This window comes from Pseudorasbora parva, chromosome 17 (genome assembly GCF_024679245.1).
Source record: "Pseudorasbora parva isolate DD20220531a chromosome 17, ASM2467924v1, whole genome shotgun sequence".
In the NCBI taxonomy this organism is placed as follows: domain Eukaryota; kingdom Metazoa; phylum Chordata; class Actinopteri; order Cypriniformes; family Gobionidae; genus Pseudorasbora; species Pseudorasbora parva.
This window is the reverse complement of record NC_090188.1, coordinates 44458541-44480126: the sequence shown is the minus strand read 5'-3', so window position 1 is coordinate 44480126 and position 21586 is coordinate 44458541. Positions and strand designations below refer to the sequence as shown.

General features: G+C 42.5%; 2 protein-coding genes across 2 annotated transcripts in view; both read right to left on the bottom strand.

The window, feature by feature from the left end:
• cfap36 (cilia and flagella associated protein 36) overlaps positions 1 to 2533 on the bottom strand; it is a 39915-nt gene extending 37382 nt beyond the window's left edge. Inside the window, exon 1 of the mRNA XM_067421766.1 lies at positions 2283 to 2533. Within this exon, the coding sequence (XP_067277867.1) occupies positions 2283 to 2385 (103 nt within the window). The 5' untranslated portion in view covers positions 2386 to 2533. The remainder of the gene's footprint in view (positions 1 to 2282) is intronic.
• Positions 2534 to 6761: 4228 nt separating this feature from the next.
• LOC137045126 (inactive phospholipase D5) overlaps positions 6762 to 21586 on the bottom strand; it is a 36081-nt gene continuing 21256 nt past the window's right edge. The window contains exons 3-10 of the mRNA XM_067421625.1: positions 14589 to 14766; positions 14359 to 14467; positions 14115 to 14242; positions 11733 to 11924; positions 9481 to 9617; positions 8977 to 9145; positions 7736 to 7826; positions 6762 to 7205 (exon numbers count right to left, since the gene is read on the bottom strand). Coding sequence (XP_067277726.1) covers positions 6991 to 7205; positions 7736 to 7826; positions 8977 to 9145; positions 9481 to 9617; positions 11733 to 11924; positions 14115 to 14242; positions 14359 to 14467; positions 14589 to 14766 — 1219 coding nt within the window. The 3' untranslated portion in view covers positions 6762 to 6990. The remainder of the gene's footprint in view (positions 7206 to 7735; positions 7827 to 8976; positions 9146 to 9480; positions 9618 to 11732; positions 11925 to 14114; positions 14243 to 14358; positions 14468 to 14588; positions 14767 to 21586) is intronic.

Here is a 21586-nt window from a genome sequence, read left to right as displayed (position 1 = left end):
ATAATTAAATTATTAAATGTATCTATTTATTTTATAAAATTACATTTGTTTAATATATTTCACAATTAACTCTTCCACACAAACTATTAGCCTATGTTTAAAAATCTATTTTTTAATTATTAAAGTTGCTTTTTCAAAAAGCCGTTTTTCATAATAATTATGCTGCATTTACGAATGATGCCTATTTGACAAATCATGCAATTTCAAAGCACGATTTTCCCAAATCTTTTTTTCATAATAATAGAGGACATTTCACAAATGCCAATCAACAGTCAGTGGGCGGTGCAAGTTGGCGCTGATTGGATAATCCTTTCAGATTGATTACTTTTTCTGTCTGGGCCAGGCAAGTGGCAAGAGGAAATTGGGGAATTGATTGGAAATTAATAGGGTGGTAGGAATTGATCAGGATACAAACGCACTGCCTTAAACATAGCCACAGTTCTCATAGTTTTCAGGTTTTGAGAAAATTCAATAAAGTCAAAATACATTTCCAGTCACAAATAAGAAATGAGAAGCACCCTTGGTGTTCCGTGATGTCATCAAACCACACAGATCGATCTGTCATGTCTGTCGACTCTTCAACTTCAAACCAATCAGCACCAAGCACCGCCCACTGCCTGTTGATTGGCATTTGTGAAATGTCCTCTATTATTATGAAAAAAAATCTTTGGCAATATCGTGCTCTGGAAATGCATGATTCATCAAATAGGTGTTAAGTTCGTAAATGCAGCATATTATTATGAAAAAATGGCTTTTTGAAAAAGCACTTTTAATAATTATTTTATTTTTATTTTTAATCATAATAGTGTGTGTGGAAGAGATAATTGTGAAATATAGTAAACAATAAATGTTGTGTTTTCATGTAATTTTAGAAAATAAGTAGATACATTTATTTATTTAATAATTTAATAAATATTTAATTAAATAAATTATTTAATAATTTAATTAAAATTTAATTATTTCAGAATAAACTGGTACATTTAATTGTTGTTTTATTAAATTCATTATTTATTTAATTATTTCATTTTGAGTAATTTGGTCCTCCATAGTGTATAACTACATTTATTTATTTATTTTTAAATATAATGAAACTTAACTGCCAATTGAGACAAACGTTTGTTTTTGAAAGAACTGGAACAATTCATTACTATAATGCTATAGCTATGAATGTGCTTTTACTTAATGCAATTTAATAATTACTAATTCATCTAAATTACTTAATCTTTTTTAATAATAGCTTAATTATCGGGCACGCCTTTAAGCTTTGTTAGGAAAGAAATGACACAAAGCGAGCGCCATGCAGCCCCTGCCCCTAAACCTACCCATCTCACACACACACACACACACACACACACACACACACACACACACACACACACACACACACACACACACACACACACACACACACACACAGCCCCTGCCCCTAAACCTACCCATCTCACACACACACACACACACACACACACACACACACACACACACACACACACACACACACACACAGCCCCTGCCCCTAAACCTACCCATCTCTCTCTCTCACACAACACACACACACACACACACACACACACACACACACACACAGCCCCTGCCCCTAAACCTACCCATCTCACACACACACACACACACACACACACACACACACACACACACACACACACACACACACACACACACACACACACACACACACACACACACACAGCCCCTGCCCCTAAACCTACCCATCTCTCTCTCTCACACAACACACACACACACACACACACACACACACACACACACACAGCCCCTGCCCCTAAACCTACCCATCTCACACACACACACACACACACACACACACACACACAGCCCCTGCCCCTAAACCTACCCATCTCTCACACACACACACACACACACACACACACACACACACACACACACACACACACACACACACACACACACACAGCCCCTGCCCCTAAACCTACCCATCTCTCACACACACACACACACACACACACACACACACACACACACACACACACACACACACACACACACAGCCCCTGCCCCTAAACCTACCCATCTCTCACACACACACACACACACACACACACACACACACACACACACACACACACACACACACACACACACACACACACACACACACACAGCCCCTGCCCCTAAACCTACCCATCTCTCACACACACACACACACACACACACACACACACACACACACACACACACACACACACACACACACACACACACACGCAGGCTGCCCGTGTCCATACCCGAGCAGTTGTTCTCCATGAAGTCCGCCAGCGGGATGAGCCAGTCGGGGCTGCCCAGGAACCCCGCGACGCTCTCCACGACCCACGCGTCGTCCTCGGCCATGATCGCGCTCACGCCCGCGTCCCTCCGCGCATCATCCACACTCCAGCGGTCCTAAACTAACGCCAGCTCCCCGGATGTGATGTGTGCGACATAATCTGCAACCATAGCAACTGATGGCGTCACCGCGGGCGTCACGGCCTCTCCTCCGGCTTCTCTGGCTGAGTACCGCCGCCTCCCGCGCTGGAGCGACACGGACGCTCCAGGAGACAACGCTACACATTATTCGTGTGTGTGTGTGTGTGTGTGTGTGTGTGTTAAAGTCATACTCCAGTTAATCTTTGTAGGAACTCATAATGTAATAACTGCACATAATGTAAATAAGTATTACATTATTATTATAATCAAATCTAATGTTAATGTGTATGACGGTTATAAAAATATGACGTGTTTTTGGTGACTGTTATTAAATGTTATTACATTATGAGCTCAAGTTTTTATTACATTTTGAGAAAATCATTACCTTATGCCCCCCCCCCCAAAAAAAAATATAGCTATAAATATGTGTGTGTGCGTGTGCGCGTGTGCGTGTGCGTGTGTGTGTGTGTGTTTGTGTGTGTGATAAATTATGTTAAATTGACAAAAAAATGAGTAACTAATAAAAACAAGTTTAACATTTCTTAACTTACATTGATGAGTTAAAACAATGTAAAAACATATGTTGTCATAACTTATTGAACATCTAATGTTTGACAGCAGCAGCTCATGATGTAATACAGCTGTGTAATAAATGAAGAGATCACGTATTTCTCAGTGTTTACTGCTGTCTTAATGTTTCCCAGAGCTGGGTTACATTATCATTGAGATAAAATGTTCAATATGTAATCATTCTCTCAAAATGTAATAAAATCTTGAGCTCATAATATAATAACTTTTACATTATGTGAAATGTATTACATTATAAACTCACTAAAACGTCATATTTTCATTATTGTAATAATTGCATGAATATTTAAATTCCACAGGTAGTTTAGACTTTTAAAATTAGATTTTTTTAAATGTAATAAGGCAACACTAATGTTTAAAACACTGAAAATATAAAGAGTTTATAATGCAATAATGTTTTCATAATATAAAAAATGTTATTACATTATGAGCTCAAGATTTTATTACATTTTGAGAAAACCATTACATTATGACCCCCCCCCCCCCCCCCAATGGAAATGTAACATAAATAATAACAGGAACAATTTTTTTTAAGTTTCCATTTCCAGTACTGAAAATATTTAAGTTGATCATTTTAATTTAAATGTGTGAATTAGCTTACTCACAGTTGAAGTGAAGAGCAATTAAAATATATAAGTACAAAATAAAATCTGCAAGTTTTTCTTACTTAAACTTTACATTTCTTGACTTAAATATTGCCTCAATTTTGCTGCCCATGACTGCTGCTTGACTCCACCCTATTAGCATAGGCCCCTCCCACTACTGCTGCTGCTTGACTCCACCCTATTAGCATAGGCCCCTCCCACTACGGCTGCTGCTTGACTCCACCTTATTAGCATAGGCCCCGCCCACTACGGCTGCTGCTTGACTCCACCCTATTAGCATAGGCCCCTCCCACTACTGCTGCTGCTTGACTCCACCTTATTAGCATAGGCCCCGCCCACTACGGCTGCTGCTTGACTCCACCTTATTAGCATAGGCCCCTCCCACTACGGCTGCTGCTTGACTCCACCCTATTAGCATAGGCCCCGCCCACTACGGCTGCTGCTTGACTCCACCCTATTAGCATAGGCCCCGCCCACTACGGCTGCTGCTTGACTCCACCTTATTAGCATAGGCCCTGCCCACTACGGCTGCTGCTTGACTCCACCTTATTAGCATAGGCCCCGCCCACTACAGCTGCTGCTTGACTCCACCCTATTAGCATAGGCCCCACCCACTACTGCTGCTTCTTGACTCCACCCTATTAGCATAGGCCCCACCCACTACGGCTGCTGCTTGACTCCACCCTATTAGCATAGGCCCCGCCCACTACTGCTGCTGCTTGACTCCACCCTATTAGCATAGGCCCCTCCCACTACTGCTGCTGCTTGACTCCACCCTATTAGCATAGGCCCCTCCCACTACTGCTGCTGCTTGACTCCACCCTATTAGCATAGGCCCCGCCCACTACTGCTGCTGCTTGACTCCACCCTATTAGCATAGGCCCCACCCACGGCTACTGCTGGACTCCACCCTATTAGCATACGCCCCGCTAATATTCTGACTGCATTAATAAAATAATTATTAAAGTCAAAGAAACATAATACACTAAAAATAAAATGATGCCAGTATGGAAGGCTTTTTTGAAGTCTAAAACATAATTAGAGGAGGATAATCAATCAGATCAAGAACTAACCTCACACCGTTTGATCTGTGCTGACCCCTGCCTGACACTCGTCAATCAAATCTGACAGGCCAGCTGTCACTCACATGAGCTCAGCCAATAGCCAACCACAGCCATCCAATCCGCTCCCCACAGACACGATCAAGCCCCGCCCACATCTGCTCCTGTTTGTGAAGCGCTCCACTCGATAGAGAACATGTGCATATGTGTTATGGTAAACATGACTGTCTTTTCCCACTCCTAAGCAAAGAGCGAAAAATTACTTTTGCTGTGAGTATTGGGAGAAAATCACAAGATATGAATAAGTGAAGCATCTAATGTGCATCAGACATTACTGCAAACACCAATAACTGAACATGCATTTTTAATATTTTTAATATTTCCTTTTATTATTTCTAACAAAGTATAAAATAAAATACATGTTCATTGAAGGAAAGTCATGATGGTTTTATTAAATACAAAGTGCAAATAAATATATATTTAATATAGTGCAAATAAATCACATATTTCAACATGCATTAAATCACCGTGCATGAGGAAACTATGATAAAGCTTCAGATCATATTCGGTATAAACTCTGAATCCACTAAAAAACAAACAAGATGGAATATGAAAATCTGTAGAAAGATTTTGTAAACCTGCCTTTTAAAATGTTTCAAATACGGCGCTTCATAATGCATAGTAGATCCTTTATCTACAAACTGATAAAACATGTTTAATAGCTGACGGTAGAAACAGTTTTCAGAGTCTCAGGACAACACGGAGACTCAATCTCAACGCAACGGCTCGGTCTCCACACGGGGTGAAGATCAGATGGCCCCATGCGTCTCGAACGCGGCGCTTAGATTTGGACAGCTTTTATTACCATTCATCACTCTCTCTGGAGCACAGAACGGCAGGCACGATCTAACGGACAACCCCACGTCAGGTGATGGAGGAAAGAGGGCGATGAGAAGGACAAAGATAGCATCTGGAAGAGGCGGAGAGAATGGCCAACCAGTGCAGCGACAGACATCTTACCATACACAACATGTCCTGATCGCACGAGTGCTGTCTGAACTCAAAGTGCCCAGTACAAATGCACTATTAGTACTTAGTATTTTTGTCTTTTTTTTTCTAGTCAAAATATCGAAAAATTCTTACATTAAAGGGTTACTTCAGCGATTAGCGTATGGCTTTGTATCAGCAGAAACCCTGGAGTATATTCAAATGATTGTGCTTTCCCGCCTCATATCCCCCTGAAACAAGAGATTTATGCATTTTATTTCTGGAAAAATTCCTCCCGTGACGCAAATTGACGATATTTGCTTCATCGGAGGAATGTTTGGCCAAAGGCTAAAGACTACAGCCAGCAGAGGGAGCCATTTCTGCAAGATTTACACTCGCTCATGAGGATGGAGATCACACTCAGCTCAGCTCTACTTCTCAAATTAATTCCTATGGAAGTTAAGTTTGCAAAGGCATGAACTGAAACCCGCCAGACTGAACTGGCGTTGTGAATGTATGCCGCGAGTGTAGTCGCGATTACCTCAGCGCTCATCACGAGAGCTCATCAGCTCATTTATGATGTTAAATGTAATGGTTAGTGCTGTGAGACTCAGGCGGCGACTCCATCATTATATTGAACACACACGTTCAGTATTTAATTGTTTAATAAAATGTTCAGTCTGCTCTCAGTCACAGTAATCCAGTAGCGGTGGCTGTGGGCGTGGCCTCACAGGGCAGCGAAGCATTCTGGGAGTTGTAGTCTTTGATCCCCATGAGACAAAAATACATTTTTTGTCAGTCTAGAAGGCACCAAATTAAAAAAATAATTTCACATTTCTACTACATTAATGACCCAGTTTAAACACAGACTCATCTTCCCAGCGCTGAAGTACCCCTTTAAGAAACATTTACTAGTCAAGCAAAAGTAATTGTCTTGTTTTGGGGAAAATAACTCAAAATGAAGAGAGTTTTTGCTTAAAATAAGATAAATAATCTGCCAATGGGGTGAGAGAAATAATCTTAATTCAAACAGAAAACAAGATTATTTTCCTCACCCCATTGGCAGATTATTGATCTTATTTTAAGCAAAAACTCTCTTCATTTTGAGTTATTTTCCCCAAAACAAGACAATTACTTTTGCTTGTCTAGTAAATACTTCTTGTTTTAAGAATGTTTAGATGTTTGGACTCGAAACAAGACAGAAATACTGAGTAAGAAGAGCATTTTTTGCAGTGTGAAAAGAAACAGCCAACCGATATGTTTGTAAGAGTTAATGTTTTGCATGAGTCTCAAGCGCTGGCGTTCTCCTTGACGGTGTGTGTGCTGCATGCTGGGATGTGGTTCGGCTCTAGAGGTTTAGTGTAGTGTGAATGCCAGTCTCGTTCAAACACAGCCTTCATCTGCTCCACTACGGTGGCGGTGTCGTTCGCCTCAGGACACTTCTTGATCACCAAACCCACGCCCGTGTTGAAGACAAACTCGCTGCCCACCCAGTTTGAGTTCCCTAAGAGACGGAAATAGGGTTTAGGAGAAGCTTCAGGGAGTCCACAAACTTCACAAAATCCTCAAAAAGCAAAAAATGCTTTTCTTATTTAGTATTTTTGTCTTGTTTCTAGTCAAAATATCTACAATTTCTTACATTAAGAAACATTTACTAGACAAGTAAAAGTAAAGTAAGTTGTCTTGTTTTGGGGAAAATAACTCTAAATGAAGAGAGTTTTTGCTTAAAATAAGATAAATAATCTGCCAATGGGGTGAGAAAAATAATCTTGTTTTCTGTTTGAATTAAGATTATTTTTCTCACCCCATTGGCAGATTATTTATCTTATTTTAAGCAAAAAAAGTTATATTGACAAAAACTTTTGCTTGTCTGGTAAATGTTTCTTGTTTTAAGAATGTTTAGATGTTTGGGCTCGAAACAAGACACAAATACTGAGTAAGAAGAGCATTTTTTTGCTGTGCTCCCGTAAAGTTGGGATCATGGAGCGTTAAACCCTTTCCTCCGCTGAATTGTGATTGTCGGCTGAATCTCACCTATATACGCTGAGCTGTCTGTCACCATGAATGTGCTGTGGTTGATCCTGTGGAGACGGCCATCGCTCTGCTCCCGGGGGATGAAGGACTTCTGCAGGAACAACAGTACAGCACATGAGTCTCCAGAGACCGTCTTCCTCCATATGAAACTCATTCCTCATTCACTGCAAACATACGCTCTTCTGATTTAGTATTGTTTTCTTGTTTCCAGTCGAAATATCTAAATATTCTTAAATCAAGACTGGTTTACTAGATGAGTAAAACGACACAAGATATTTTCTCTTGTTTTCTGGGGGAAAATATAAAAACCATTTTTATACTTAAAACAAAATGATCTACCCGTGCGGTGAGAAAAATAATCTGTTTGGGGCAAAAACAAGAAATATGATTATTTTTCTCACCCCATTGGCAGATCATTTTGCCTGTTTTAAGCAAAAACTCTCTTCATTTAGATTTGATTTTCAACGAAACAAGAAAAAATATCTCATGTCGTTTTGCTGATCTAGTAAATGCATCTTGATTTAAGAATTGTTAGATATTTAGACTGGAAACAAGACAAAATACAAGTGATACTGTGGAGAAAAGTTATTTATTTTTAGTAGACTTTGGCTGTGCATTTAAAAAGACGGGCCAACAAAAGGAAGACTGTTCTCATTGTGTGGGATGCCGGTAATAATTCAACATGATCATACTTAGACCAGTGATAGTGTTGCCCAGCGGCCCCTTATAAAAGAATGGCGTTTGTATATAATTGTGGAAAAACTATGAGGTGACAACCAAGAAAGATACTCGAATGATGCTCATTGGATAAAAAAAGAAAAAGAATTGGCAGTCATCCACCCTTACAGAGAGAAGTGGATAAGTGCATGAATGGAGTAACTGGGGAAAGCTTGAGGAGTAATGCTCCTGCAAATGGGATCGCGAGTTAGACTGTGCAAACGTGTGAGCTGAGAATGAGATGGTCAGATGTTCTGCATCTCACTTTGTTGTTCATGCTGTAAAGTTTACTTTCCTGAGACCTGGAACTTCCACTCGTGATATTTTCTTTGACATATTGAAGACAATTGGGAATTAGAATTTGCAACCCCAATACAAACCGTGTAAAGTCCCAGTGCTGTAGGACTGGTACATCAGCACTCTTGGCACAGAATCTCGATCAGGTGTATAAAGCAAAGCAATGAGCACATTGATAATGAGCTACAGTAATGGCCTCAGGTAATGTCTGATGAATGTCCACTCACCGCCTCCACAGAGCAGCGGAGTGGCTCGATGCACAGAGCCTTCAGAGACCACAGGAAGTTCAGCGTCAGCGGCCCAGTCTCCTCCCCACAGCTTATCAACACTCGCACTTTAATGCTTTCTTTCAGAATCAGGGCTTCTCGGAGCATGTTGTCAATGAGTGACCAGTACCTGTGAAGTCCAGAGGAAACATCAGCAATGCTCCTGCTGTGAATGCGGATATAACACACTCCCATTAGAACTGCAGGTAGATGTCAAAGCTAAACCTGATCCAACAAAAGCCCCTCAACAGTAGCTGTGTATTCCGATAAACTTGCTTCATTATGTAGCAGATGTTTTTCCAGTGACACAATCTCTTTTGGGGGCTCTTATAAGTGTGTAATGGACATAGTTGTGTTAGTTAATGCTGTAACTAGCCCATCCGGTAGACATATTAGCCTTGTATTGTGACAGAATACATTTCTTTGCAGGCCATTATATAATAGCAGATGTTTAGCTTGACTCACCGGAGTGTGCTGCGATTGAACATCGGTAAATAGTCTGTTATGGAGATGTAGATGAACGTCTCGGCCTCCTGAATTACACTTTTAATGGCCTCAATGCCTTTCGTCCGGTGTTTAGGGCAGAACACATCTGGAGAACTCTAGCAGAACAAAAGAATCCATAAATGCAGTCATGTTGGGCTCTGTCACTGGTGTAACCCAGTGTGTTCGACTTTATTCAGTCCAGTTTATTTACAAACTAGGCTCCAAAAAAGTTGGGACACTGTACAAACTGTAAATAAAAGAGGAATGCAATAATTTACAAATCTTATAAACTTATATTTTATTAACAATAAAATATAATAACATATAAAATGTTAAAAAAGAGAGATATTTAAAAATGTCATGCCTAATATCGGCTCATTTTGGATTTCATGAGAGCCACACATTACAAAAAAGTTGGGACAGGTCGCAATAAGAGGCCGGAAAAGTTAAATGTACACATAAGGAACAGCTGGAGGACCAATCTGCAACTTATCAGGTCAATTGGCAACATGATTGGGTATAAAAAGAGCCTCTCAGAGTGGCAGTGTCTCTCAGAAGGCAAGATGGGCAGAGGATCACCAATTCCCCCAATGCTGCGGCGGACAATAGTGGAGCGATATCAGAAAGGAGTTTCTCAGAGAAACACTGCAAAGAGTTTGAAGTTATCATCTACAGTGCATAATATCATCCAAAGATTCAGAGAATCTGGAACAATCTCTGTGTGTAAGGGTCAAGGGTCAAAACCAAACTGGATGCCTGTGATCTTCAGCCCTTAGACGGCACTGCATCACACACAGGAATGCTACTGTAATGGACATCACAACATGGGCTCAGGAATACTTCCAGAAAACATTGGTGAACACAATCCACCGCGCCATTCGCCGTCGCCGGCTAAAACTCTACAGGTCAAAGAAGAAGCCATATCTAAACATGATCCAGAAGCGCAGGCGTCTCCTCTGGGCCAAGGCTCATTTAAAATGGACTGTGGCAAAGTGGAAAACTGTTCTGGGGTCAGACGAATCAACATTTGAAGTTCTTTTTGGAAAACTGGGACGCCATCCGGACTAAAGAGGACAAGGACAACCCAAGCTGTTCTCAGCGCTCAGTTCAGAAGCTGATCTCTGATGGTCTGGGGTTCATGAGTGTGTGTGGCATGGGCAGCTTACACATCTGGAAAGGCCATCAATGCTGAAAGGTCTATCCAAGCTCTAGAGCAACATCTGCTCCATCCAGACGGCGTCTCTTTCAGGGAAGACCTTGCATTCTCCAACATGACAATGCCAGAGCACACACTGCATCAATTACAACATCATGGCTGCGTAGAAGAAGGATCGGGCACTGAAATGGCCAGCCTGCAGTCCAGATCTTTCACCATTAGAAAACATTTGGAGCATCATAAAGAGGAAGATGCGATAAAGAAGACCTAAGACAGTTGAGCAGCTAGAAGCCTGTATTAGACAAGAATGGGCAACATTCCTATTCCTGAACTTGAGCAGCTCGTCTCCTCAGTCCCAGACGTTTGCAGACTGATATAAAAAGAAGAGGGGATGCCACACAGGGGGAAACATGGCCACGGCACAACTTTGTTGAGATGCCATGAAATTAACCTTATTTTTTCCAATAGCCTGATACATTTTCTCAGTTTTAAATTTGATACGTCATCTGTGTTGTATTCTGAATAAAATATTGAAATGTGAAACTTCCACATCATTGCTTTTTGTTTTTATTCACAATTTGTAGTGTCCCAACTTTCTTGGAATCGGGTTTGTACACACAGCGAGGTTATAAAACTCTGATCAACACTGGGCTAAAGCTCAAGGTTACATGCAGTCCGCGAGCCGTACCCCTGCCTCACATCAACACGGCCGCTTCATTCAGCCCATGAGAGCCACAGTGATTCATCCTCCTCTGCTCGGAGATATATCACACGTCTCAGGGGTTTGATCAGGACTGAAGCAGGAGCCTGACTGATTACATGCGGATCACAGATGCTTCGGTTCATTTTCTGTGCATCTGTAAATCTATAATGGCAAATCTCTCTTCCATAAACAGTGCAGAAGACAAACATCATTGATCTTCATCTATAACCGCTCTATTTATACTGCAGTGTGTCTGTAGTAACAAACAAATTAAGCATCGTTACAGGGAAGCAAATCGAATGAAGGATCATTTCCGTGTCCATTCTGCTTCCACTAGCAGTGAAGAAGGGAAGCAGCTCTAGCTCAACTCACAGAGATGTAGGCTTCTGTGCGGTTCAGATGCAGTTTCTGGGCCTTGCCTCCGTTATATAGCCCGTGCAGTCTCTTCGACCATATCGACGGCAGAAAGTCTCTATATTCCAGCTGGAAGTAAAGGCTGAATATGCGGTGCAGGTCCATCACCAGACAGCTGCAGTCATGAATGATGATGCCGAACTCCTTCATCTGTAAAACAACAACACGTCACCTCACACTGCAAATGCTCTTCTTACTTAGTATTTTTGTCTTGTTTCGTTAGTTAAAGAAGTATTTACTAGACAAGCAAAAGTAATTGTCTTGTTTTGGGGAAAATAACTCAAAATGAAGAGAGTTTTTGCTTAAAATAAGATAAATAATCTGCCAATGGGGTGAGAAAAATAATCTTGTTTTCTGTTTGAATTAAGATTATTTTCCTCACCCCATTGGCAGATTATTTATCTTATTTTAAGCAAAAACTCTCTTCATTTTGAGTTATTTTCCCCCAAAACAAGACAATTACTTTTGCTTGACTAGTAAATGTTTCTTAAAGGGGTACTTCAGCGCTGGGAAGATGAATGGAGTTATTTTTTTCCAAAAACAAGACAATAATTTTACTTGTCTAGTATTTTTTTCTTATTGTAAGAATTGTTAGATGTTTGGACTAGAAACAAGACAAAAACACTGAGTGAGAAGAGCATTTTTTTGCGGTGTACTCTCAGACCCAACATGATGAAGAGCATGCCATCACACTCATGTGACAAGGCCTCGTCAGAAAGAGAAGCTTCCTAGAATGTTATATCATGTTGTTAGCATTGGTTTAACACATTGCTAAAATGAATTAACATGCTACTAGCATGTCTATGATAATATGAATTAGCATGCTATCATGAATTATTGTTAACATGAAATAACATGATACTGGCATGATTTAATATTTAGCATGTTAGCATGTTAACATGGTGCTACCATATTTTAGTACATTGCTAAGATTAATTACCGTGTTGTTAACATGAATTATTGCACGGCTCTGTGAAATACTTGATTCTGATTGGTCAATCGCCCATTCCAGCGGTACGTTATTTCCAGATAACACACACCGCTCATCCGGGTACTGCGTATTATCTCGACCGGCTCTACTTCTGTGCTTAACGCTGGCGCCATCTTGTGGCTTAAACAGCCGTGGGTTACAATGGAAGACTTCAAGGCGGGTTTCCTTTATAAAGTTTTAAATATGGATATTTTTCTGACACAAACGCATCGATTGGAATCAGAAGGCTCTATTAACCCATCGGAGTCGTGTGGAGCACGTTATTTGACGGACAGCTGCATTTAATGGACTTCAGAAACAGCTCCAACTACTGCTGGGATTAACGTTAGCCTGGACTTTTTAAATATAACTCTGATTGTATTTGTCTGACAGAAGAATGTCATAAACACCTATAATGACCTGAGGGTGAGTAAATCAGAGGCTTGGGTTCATCTTTGGCTGAACTAACCCTTTCAGCATTCACTCTCAACATTTAGCAGCGATAGATAAAGGCTTAAAGCAGTCTGGAACTGTTTTTCTTCGCGGAAGCTTTGCGTAAGAGCTAATAAAATATTTAATCTCAAGACAATATTTAGTGTGTAATTTATTTGAGACTAGTAGGCGTGTAATAAGCGGGATAATGTCCACCCAGCCGGTTGTTATCTCAGAATAAACCCCTTCAGAGTGACGCTCCGCTTCGCCTCGGGGTCCTGATCACTCTGGAGGGGTTTATTCTGCGATAACGACCGGCTGGGTGGACATTAGCCCTTACTTAAAAGATTGATGACATGATGTAACGTTACTTTAACATGGACAATTTGAAAAAAATGTTTAGCATGAAATAGCATGTTCCTTGCATTATTTTTAAAAATTGGTAAAATTAATTAGCATGTTACTAGCATGATTAAGCAGATTTCTAGCATTATTTAGCTGATTGCTAGTTTGAACTAGCATTTTGTTAGCATGTATATGTATTTTGCTAACATGATAACACATTGCTAGCATTATTGAGCACATTACTAGCATGAATTATCATGTTGCTAGCAAATTAAGTAGTATGTTGCTATTATGATTTAGCATGTTTGATAGCATTATTTAACACATTGCTAGCATTATTTATGTTTTAACACTTTGTTTTAACACTGTTAGCATGAATTAACACATTGTAGACATGATTTTAAAAATTGTTTGCATTAATTAGCATGTTGTTAGCATGATTTAGCATGTTGCTAGCATGTCCTAGGCATGCAGCTTTAATACTCTTAGAGAGGATTGCAGTAGTGCAGGGTAATGTAAAGTGTTCCTGTGTATATAGCTTTAGTATCCGGCTATCGGCAGGTTAACACGGACACATGGCCCATAGAGTTTACCGTAGAGAGAGACCTCCAGTCCATGCCGGCGCTGCCCATGTACATGTGCTTCCTGTCCACCAGCCAGAAGGAGGAGTTCAGCTGACCTCCAGTGAGGGCCGTCATGTTCAGGTAATGCACGTCTGCACCTGATTGGCCAATCATGTAGAGTTATTAAGGTTATCAAACTCTTGCACTTTCCTTCTTGGGTCCAAACACAGAGATTTGTTTGCAAGACAAATGTCAAATATCATGATGTACTTACCGCTCTTAGAGAGTGCCTTGAGCTCTGAGTTATCAGTCAGTCCACTGGCCACTCTCAAACTGACTGACCGAGACCGCAAACTCAGCAGCTGGCGGAGCAAGATCAGACCCTGAGGAGGACAGAACAAACAGCTCACATTAGGGCTAATCCAACTCTCTATAGGAGAAAACATCCCATAAGAAAGCTCACAGGTGTAACCAGTAAAGGAGCCGCAGTATGTTGGTTGTTACCTGTTTGCCCTGAGGAAGGTCAGATTCAGACTCTGTGGAGTTTAATGCCCACCATGGGGACACGATCTCAACAGATCGACGCGCTTTCTCCAGCAGCTCATGAAGACCGGCGGCCAGAGAAACTGAGTCCTTATAGGGGATGGACAGATCCTCTGGGATATTCTCCACAAGCACAATACTGGGAACGCAAGAGAGTCTACATTCAACTCAACGCATATTTCAGTACTGCAGATATTTCTCTGTAATTATAAGATGTAACCATAGGAACATGAACAGGAAGGTGTTTTTCTGGTGGTAATATAGGGGTTTATGAGGAGCTCTTGGACCCGTCAGACTTCAGACTGATGTGATAACTGATCGCCATAGTCACAAGAAAAAAAAGAAAGAAAAAAAAACGCCGGGAAAAAATAGTGTTTGGGGGGGTAAAATGTGTGTTATTTGGGCAAGGTTGCCTGCTAAAATTGGCATTCTTGGGTCTATATATCACATATTTGAGGTTGCTTGAGTTCTGTTGACATTTGACAACTAACGTTATGCGTCGCTCCGCTGCTCTGATTGGTTGTTGGTCTGTCATATCGAGGTCTTTCCTGGTTGGGTTGAAACACACCCCATAATCACAGCCCAATGGAGCATCAGATATTCTGACTAGAGCTGAGGATGAACACGCTAGGGTCCTAGGTGTTATGTCTCAGGTTCTTTCTCTTTGCTTCTCTCCATCTTCTCTCATTCTCATTTGTTACACACACACACACACACACACACACACACACACACACACACACACACACACACACACACACACACACACACACACACACACACACACACACACACGCACAGTCACACACACACACTCGTTCACTCTCTCGCTCGTTACGCTCTGCTCTCTACCTGCACATGTGAGTCATCATAATCAGCTCTGCTGCCATGCGATGACACCTGTTCCCACTTTTGTGAGAGTGCTTACCCTTTATCTAGTGTTTGTTCACGATGGCCCTTGTTGGATCATTATTTCATGTCATGCGTTACGACTGCTGCTTCCTTCATGTCTGATAAGTTTGGAAGTTGTCTTGATTGTCTGTTACAGCCTTGTGCCTTGGTTTTGCCTGAGTCCTGCACTTGCTGCAAGTAGACCTTCGTGGTCGTCTGTGCCTGGCTGTGATCTTCTCTATAGCACTGCCTCTACGGGTGTCCGGTCCTCTCATCTCTTCAAGACCGGATCAGCCCCGCTGTTTCCTGAGTTTGCTTCACCAGTTCTGTGTGCCTCTACGACAGACTGCCTTGTTTTCATTCTCATTAAAGACTGTTGTTTTCCTGTCGACCTCTGCTCTTGGATCCATTCTTTATATTCCTGACAGAATGATCCAACCAACCATCGATCCAGCAGAGGAGTACTGCTGAGCGCCATTTCCTCCTCACCCAGAGCTCGCACCACGATCTCGGCTGTTCTCCGGTGGGCGGGTTCTTCAGCTACTGCACCGGCCCTCCTCGACTCGGGGGCCGAGGGCCACTTTATTGACGAAGGATGGGCTTGTGAGCCCAAGATTTCCTTGGTCAACTTAACTGAGTTCACTACTGTATTTGTCCTGGACAGCTGAGAGCTCGCTTCGGTTCGCCGCGTCACCGTTCCGGTGAGTCTCACCGTCTCCGGCAACCACCAAGAGACTTTTTATGTTTTTCAGTCTCCCTATACCCTGATTGTTTTAGGGCATCCCTGGCTTATCCATCATAATCCTCAGATTGACTGGGTTAAGGGGTCTATTCATAGTTGGAATTTGTCTTTTCATGTGAATTGTTTGGTCTCTGCTGTTTCTGCCGTGTCTTCTGTTTCTGTCTTCCAGGAGGAGTACCATGATCTGCGGGTGGTGTTCAGTCGTTCCCGGGCGGTTTCCTTACCGCCTCACCGTCCTTATGACTGTGGGATAGAGCTTCTCCCCGGTACTGCGCCCCCTCGTGGTAGATCGTACTCCCTTTCGGTGCCCGAGCGAGAGGCTCTGGAGAAGTATCTCTCAGAGTCCCTCGACGCAGGGATTATTGTTCCTTCTTCGTTGCCCGCCGGTGCAGGGTTTTTCTTTGTAAAGAAGAACGATGGTTCTTTGCATCCCTGAATGACATTACAGTCAAGAACCGATATCGCTTGCCTCTTATGTCGTCGGCCTTTGAGATCCTACAGGGCGCAAAGATATTCACTAAATTAGTCTTGCGTAACGCCTACCGTTTGGTGCGGATCAAGGAGGGGGACGAGTGGAAGACCGCTTTCAACACTCCTGTTGGGCACTTTGAGTATCATGTCCTTCCTTTCGGGCTGGTCAACGCTCCCGTGGTTTTTTAAGCCCTTGCGTGACATGCTCAACGTTTTTGTATTTGTGTACCTAGATGACATTCTGATTTTCTCACCATCCATCACGTTCAACACGTTTGTCGTGTCCTGCAGCGTTTATCAGAGAACCGCCTAATCGTTAAGGCAGAGAAGTGCGTCTTTCACGCCCAATTGGTTACGTTTCTCGGTTTGGTGATCTCTATGGAGGGGATCAGCATGGACCCTTACAAGGTCCGTGCGGTTCTCGATTGGCCAGTCCCAGATTCTCGTGTCGCTCTTCAACGGTTTCTGGGATTTGCAAATTTTTATAGGCGCTTTATTTGAGGTTTTAGCCAGGTTGCCGCCCCCCTTACCTCCTCCAAGGCCAGGTAAGCTTGGTCTGAGGCTGCTGAGGGTGCGTTTAACCATCTTAAGAACCTTTTTACCTCCGCGCCCATTTTGATCACTCCCAACCCGAGGCGTCAGTTCATCGTTCAGGGTCGATGCCTCCAGCATTGGGGTGGGAGCTATCTTGTCGCCGCTTGGCCCAGGATGATAAGGTACATCCATACGCGTTCTACTTGCATCGCTTCTCACCCGCGGAGCAGAACTATGATGTGGGTAACAGAGAACTCTTGGCGATCCGTCTGGCACTGGGTGAGTGGCGACACTGGCTTGAAGGAGCCAGTGTACCATTCATAGTCTGGACGGATCATCGCAATCTAGAGTATATCCGCTCGGCAAAACACCTTAACGCTCGTCAAGCCCATTGTTCATTGTTTTTTGATCGCTTTGACTTCTTTATTTTGTTTAGACCTGGTTCTAAGAAACTAAAACCAGACGGATTTCTTGTCAGTTTGACTCGTCAGAGGTTGCCTCGACCATAGATGGGATTTTGCCTCAGCAATGTGGGGTCGGGGGAGCCATCTGGGGAGTGGAACAGATGGTTAAGCGTTCTCTCTCGCAGATCCCCAGACCACCGTGCGCTCCGGAGGGAACATTATTCGTACCCGAAGATGCTCATCCTACGGTTCTTCGCTGGGGGCATTCGTCGAAATTGGTCGTGCATCCCGGGGTTAGAGGAACTTTAGTGACCATTCATCAGAGATTTTGGTGGCCCACTCATGAGCGCGATATCCGGCAGTTTGTAGCAGCTTGTTCTATTTGCGCCCAGACTAAGTCTAGCAATAGTCCTCCGGCGGGTCTTCTTAGACCTCTTCCTATTCCTTCTCGTCCCTGGTCTCACATCACGTTGGATTTTGTGACCGGGTTGCCTTCGTCGGCTGGTAATACGGTCATCCTCACCGTCGTAGATCGTTTTTCTAAGGCTGCGCACTTTATCCCGCTCCCTAAATTACCGTCTGCTTTTGAGACCGCCCAGATTATGGTTAATCATGTGTTCAAGATCCATGGTCTTCCTTCGGACGTTGTGTCTGACAGGGGACCCCAATGTACCTCCCAGGTCTGAAGGGAATTCTGTCCTCAGATAGGGGCTTCCCCCAGTCTATCGTCCGGATTCCATCCGCAGACTAATGGGCAGGCCGAGAGGACCAATCAGATTCTTGGTCGCTTGCTGCGCAGTCTCACGTCACAGAATCTGGCTTCTTGGTGCGATCAGCTGCCGTGGGCTGAATATGCTCACAATTCCCTTCCGTCATCCGCTACTGGGTTGTCTCCGTTTGAGAGATGCCTCTGTTACCAACCTCCCGTTTTTTTGGCGCAGGAGGCTCTGGTCTCTGTCCCGTCCGTCGAAGCTTTCATTCAGAGATGTAAGCGAACCTGGAGGAGAGTGAGATCTGCATTATGTCATTCCAGGGACACGTACCCGTCGAGCCGCTAATAGTCACCGTGTTAAATCACCAAGATATGTCTGTGGTCAGGTGTGGCTTTCCATTCACAACTTTCCTATTCAAGAGACGTCTCGTAAGCTCATGCCTCGGTTTATCGGGCCCTTTCCCGTGGTAAAGGTTATCAGTCCAGTCGCTGTTAGACTCAGGCTGTCCCGTCGGTTGTGTTGTCCGGTTTTTCATGTGTCTTGCATTAAACCGGTTATTTGCGCGCCCTCCCGTCCCTTCCTCCTCCTCCTATCGACGAGGAGGCCTCTATCTATAGCGTTCGCAAGCTCCTCGACATCCACACTCGGGGGCGTGGCCACCAGTTTTTGGTGGATTGGGGTACGGTCCTGAGGAGAGGCTGTGGATTCTTGCCCGGGACGTCCTGGATCGCTCGTTCATTGATGACTTCTACCGGTCTCGTCAGGCTCCTTCCTCGGGAGCGCCTGGAGGCACTCGTTGAGTGAGGGGTACTGTCAGGTCTCAGGTTCTTTCTCTTTGCTTCTCTCATTCTCATTTGTTACACACACACACACGCACAGTTACACACACACACACACACACACACACACACACACACACACACACACTCATTCACTCTCTCGCTCGTTACGCTCTTCTCTCTACCTGCACATGTTAGTCATCACAATCAGCGCTCTGCTGCCGTGCGATGACACCTGTTCCCACTTTTGTGAGAGTGCTTACCCTTTATCTAGTGTTTGTTCATGCTGGCCCTTGTTGGATCATTATTTCATGTCATGCGTTACGACTGCTGCTTCCTTCATGTCTGATTAGTTTGGAAGTTGTCTTGATTGTCCTGCATTTGCTGCAAGTAGACCTTCGTGGTCGTCTGTGCCTGGCTGTGATCTTCTCTATAGCACTGCCTCTACGGGTGTCCGGTCCTCTCATCTCTTCAAGACCGGATCAGCCCCGCTGTTTCCTGAGTTTGCTTCACCAGTTCTGTGTGCCTCTACGACAGACTGCCTTGTTTTCATTCTCATTAAAGACTGTTGTTTTCCTGTCGACCTCTGCTCTTGGATCCATTCTTTATATTTCTGAGACTAGGTGTACAAACTTTAATTGCAACACGTTCTAGATTTTACTATATTACAAAGTCAGGTGTTTATCATTCTGACAGTGATTCAGCACAATAAATCCTTATCTGGCTGCAACAGACAGAATCAGATCACAAAGACATGGGATACACAGATCAATACGAGAAACAAAACACCACAGTATAGGCCTACACACACATTGTACACTAATGGACATAAATGCATATTACGGTAATAGGGTGAACAATGATAACGAATACACACATACATACACAGCTGTATGTATTATGGTGGCTTGCCAGCATTGCCTTAAGCAAGTGTCCTGCTCACATGGGCTTGAGAAGCGGAGATATCAGACGCATCATTCTCTATTTGGCAAAATCTGGAGCGAGATCCGAGGAAAGATGGAGCCCCTGTAAAGTCAACATGTTCTCCTAAATGACACCAACGCCTCGGTTTATTACCAGATTTAAATCTAATGTAAAACACAATGGTTACATGTTATGGTCACAAAGCGTGTGAATTTGCACTGCAAAAAAATGCTTTTCTTACTTAGTATTTTTGTCTTGTTTCTAGTCCAAACATCTAAAAAGTAGTCTTTATTAGACAAGCAAAGGTAATCGTCTAGTTTTGGAAAAAAATAACTCAAAATTAAGAGAGTTAAAATAAGATAAATAATCTGCCAATGGGGTGAGAAAAATAATCTTAATTCAAACAAAAAATATATATTTTGCTAACAGCACTGGCAGATTATTTATCTTATTTTAAGCCAAAAACTCTCCTAATTTTGAGTTATTTTTTCCCAAAACAAGACAATCATTTTTACTTGTCTAGCAAATGTTTCTTAATGTAAGAATTTTGGGATATTTTGACTAGAAACAAGACAAAAATACTAAGTAAGAAGAGTATTTTCAGCAGTGTGCCAGAATTCCCCAGAGAGTTGTGGTAGTCCAGTGGTTACGCATGTTGGCTGTTAACGGTGCCAGATTCACTTTAGGAAATTAGATTTACTGCGATTGTGCATTAACACATCGCTCACACACTTAAACCATCATTAGTGCCGTTTAACTTCTGCTGCGTACCAAACGTATCCTCAGATGAGAAGAAGCCTCTGCTGATGTCTTTACTTCTGCTAAACCGTGAAGATTTTCTCACCGTTCCTATCCAGTTACAGTGCCTGATATTGAGTCTGTAACTGAATATCTTAAGAGGTCACGTTACCGGCAGCCTAAATAGCTCCAAATCAATACTCTCTCTAAATCATATCTTTACCAACCCTTATAATTAAGACCATACTAGTTAAAAAGAATTGTGCCATTAATATAGCTCACAGTCTCAGGGCTTTTTGTAAAATAAATAAGCTATGAAATGTCTATTAATATTATGTTTGTGATTTTGTTTGTATGCCTAGTGGTCCATCAATGCAATTTTAACAGCAAATACAGGCAAACTGCTTTGATGAATTCCATTCTTACCTTTACAAAGTTATGACTTCAGACCGAGACATGTCCTGAAAAGTACAGCCAAAGTATTTCAATCCAGTATAGCTCATGTAAACGAATAAGATGTGAGCAAAAACTAAAACATCAAAACATTTCTGTAATTTCAGGTAGTTCTTATCATCCTGATGAAGTGCTCGTTTTCCCCAATAAGTTTGGCTTTAGTTAGTTATTTGATGTTATAAAAACGTGGTGTAACATCATGATTGACAGCTGTGCTTGCTCTAGTTGCCTTAAAGCGATGTAGACTCAGCAGCAGGCCAAGCAGAAAGCAGAACGAAGCGAATCAAATAAAACAAAATGAGCATTTATC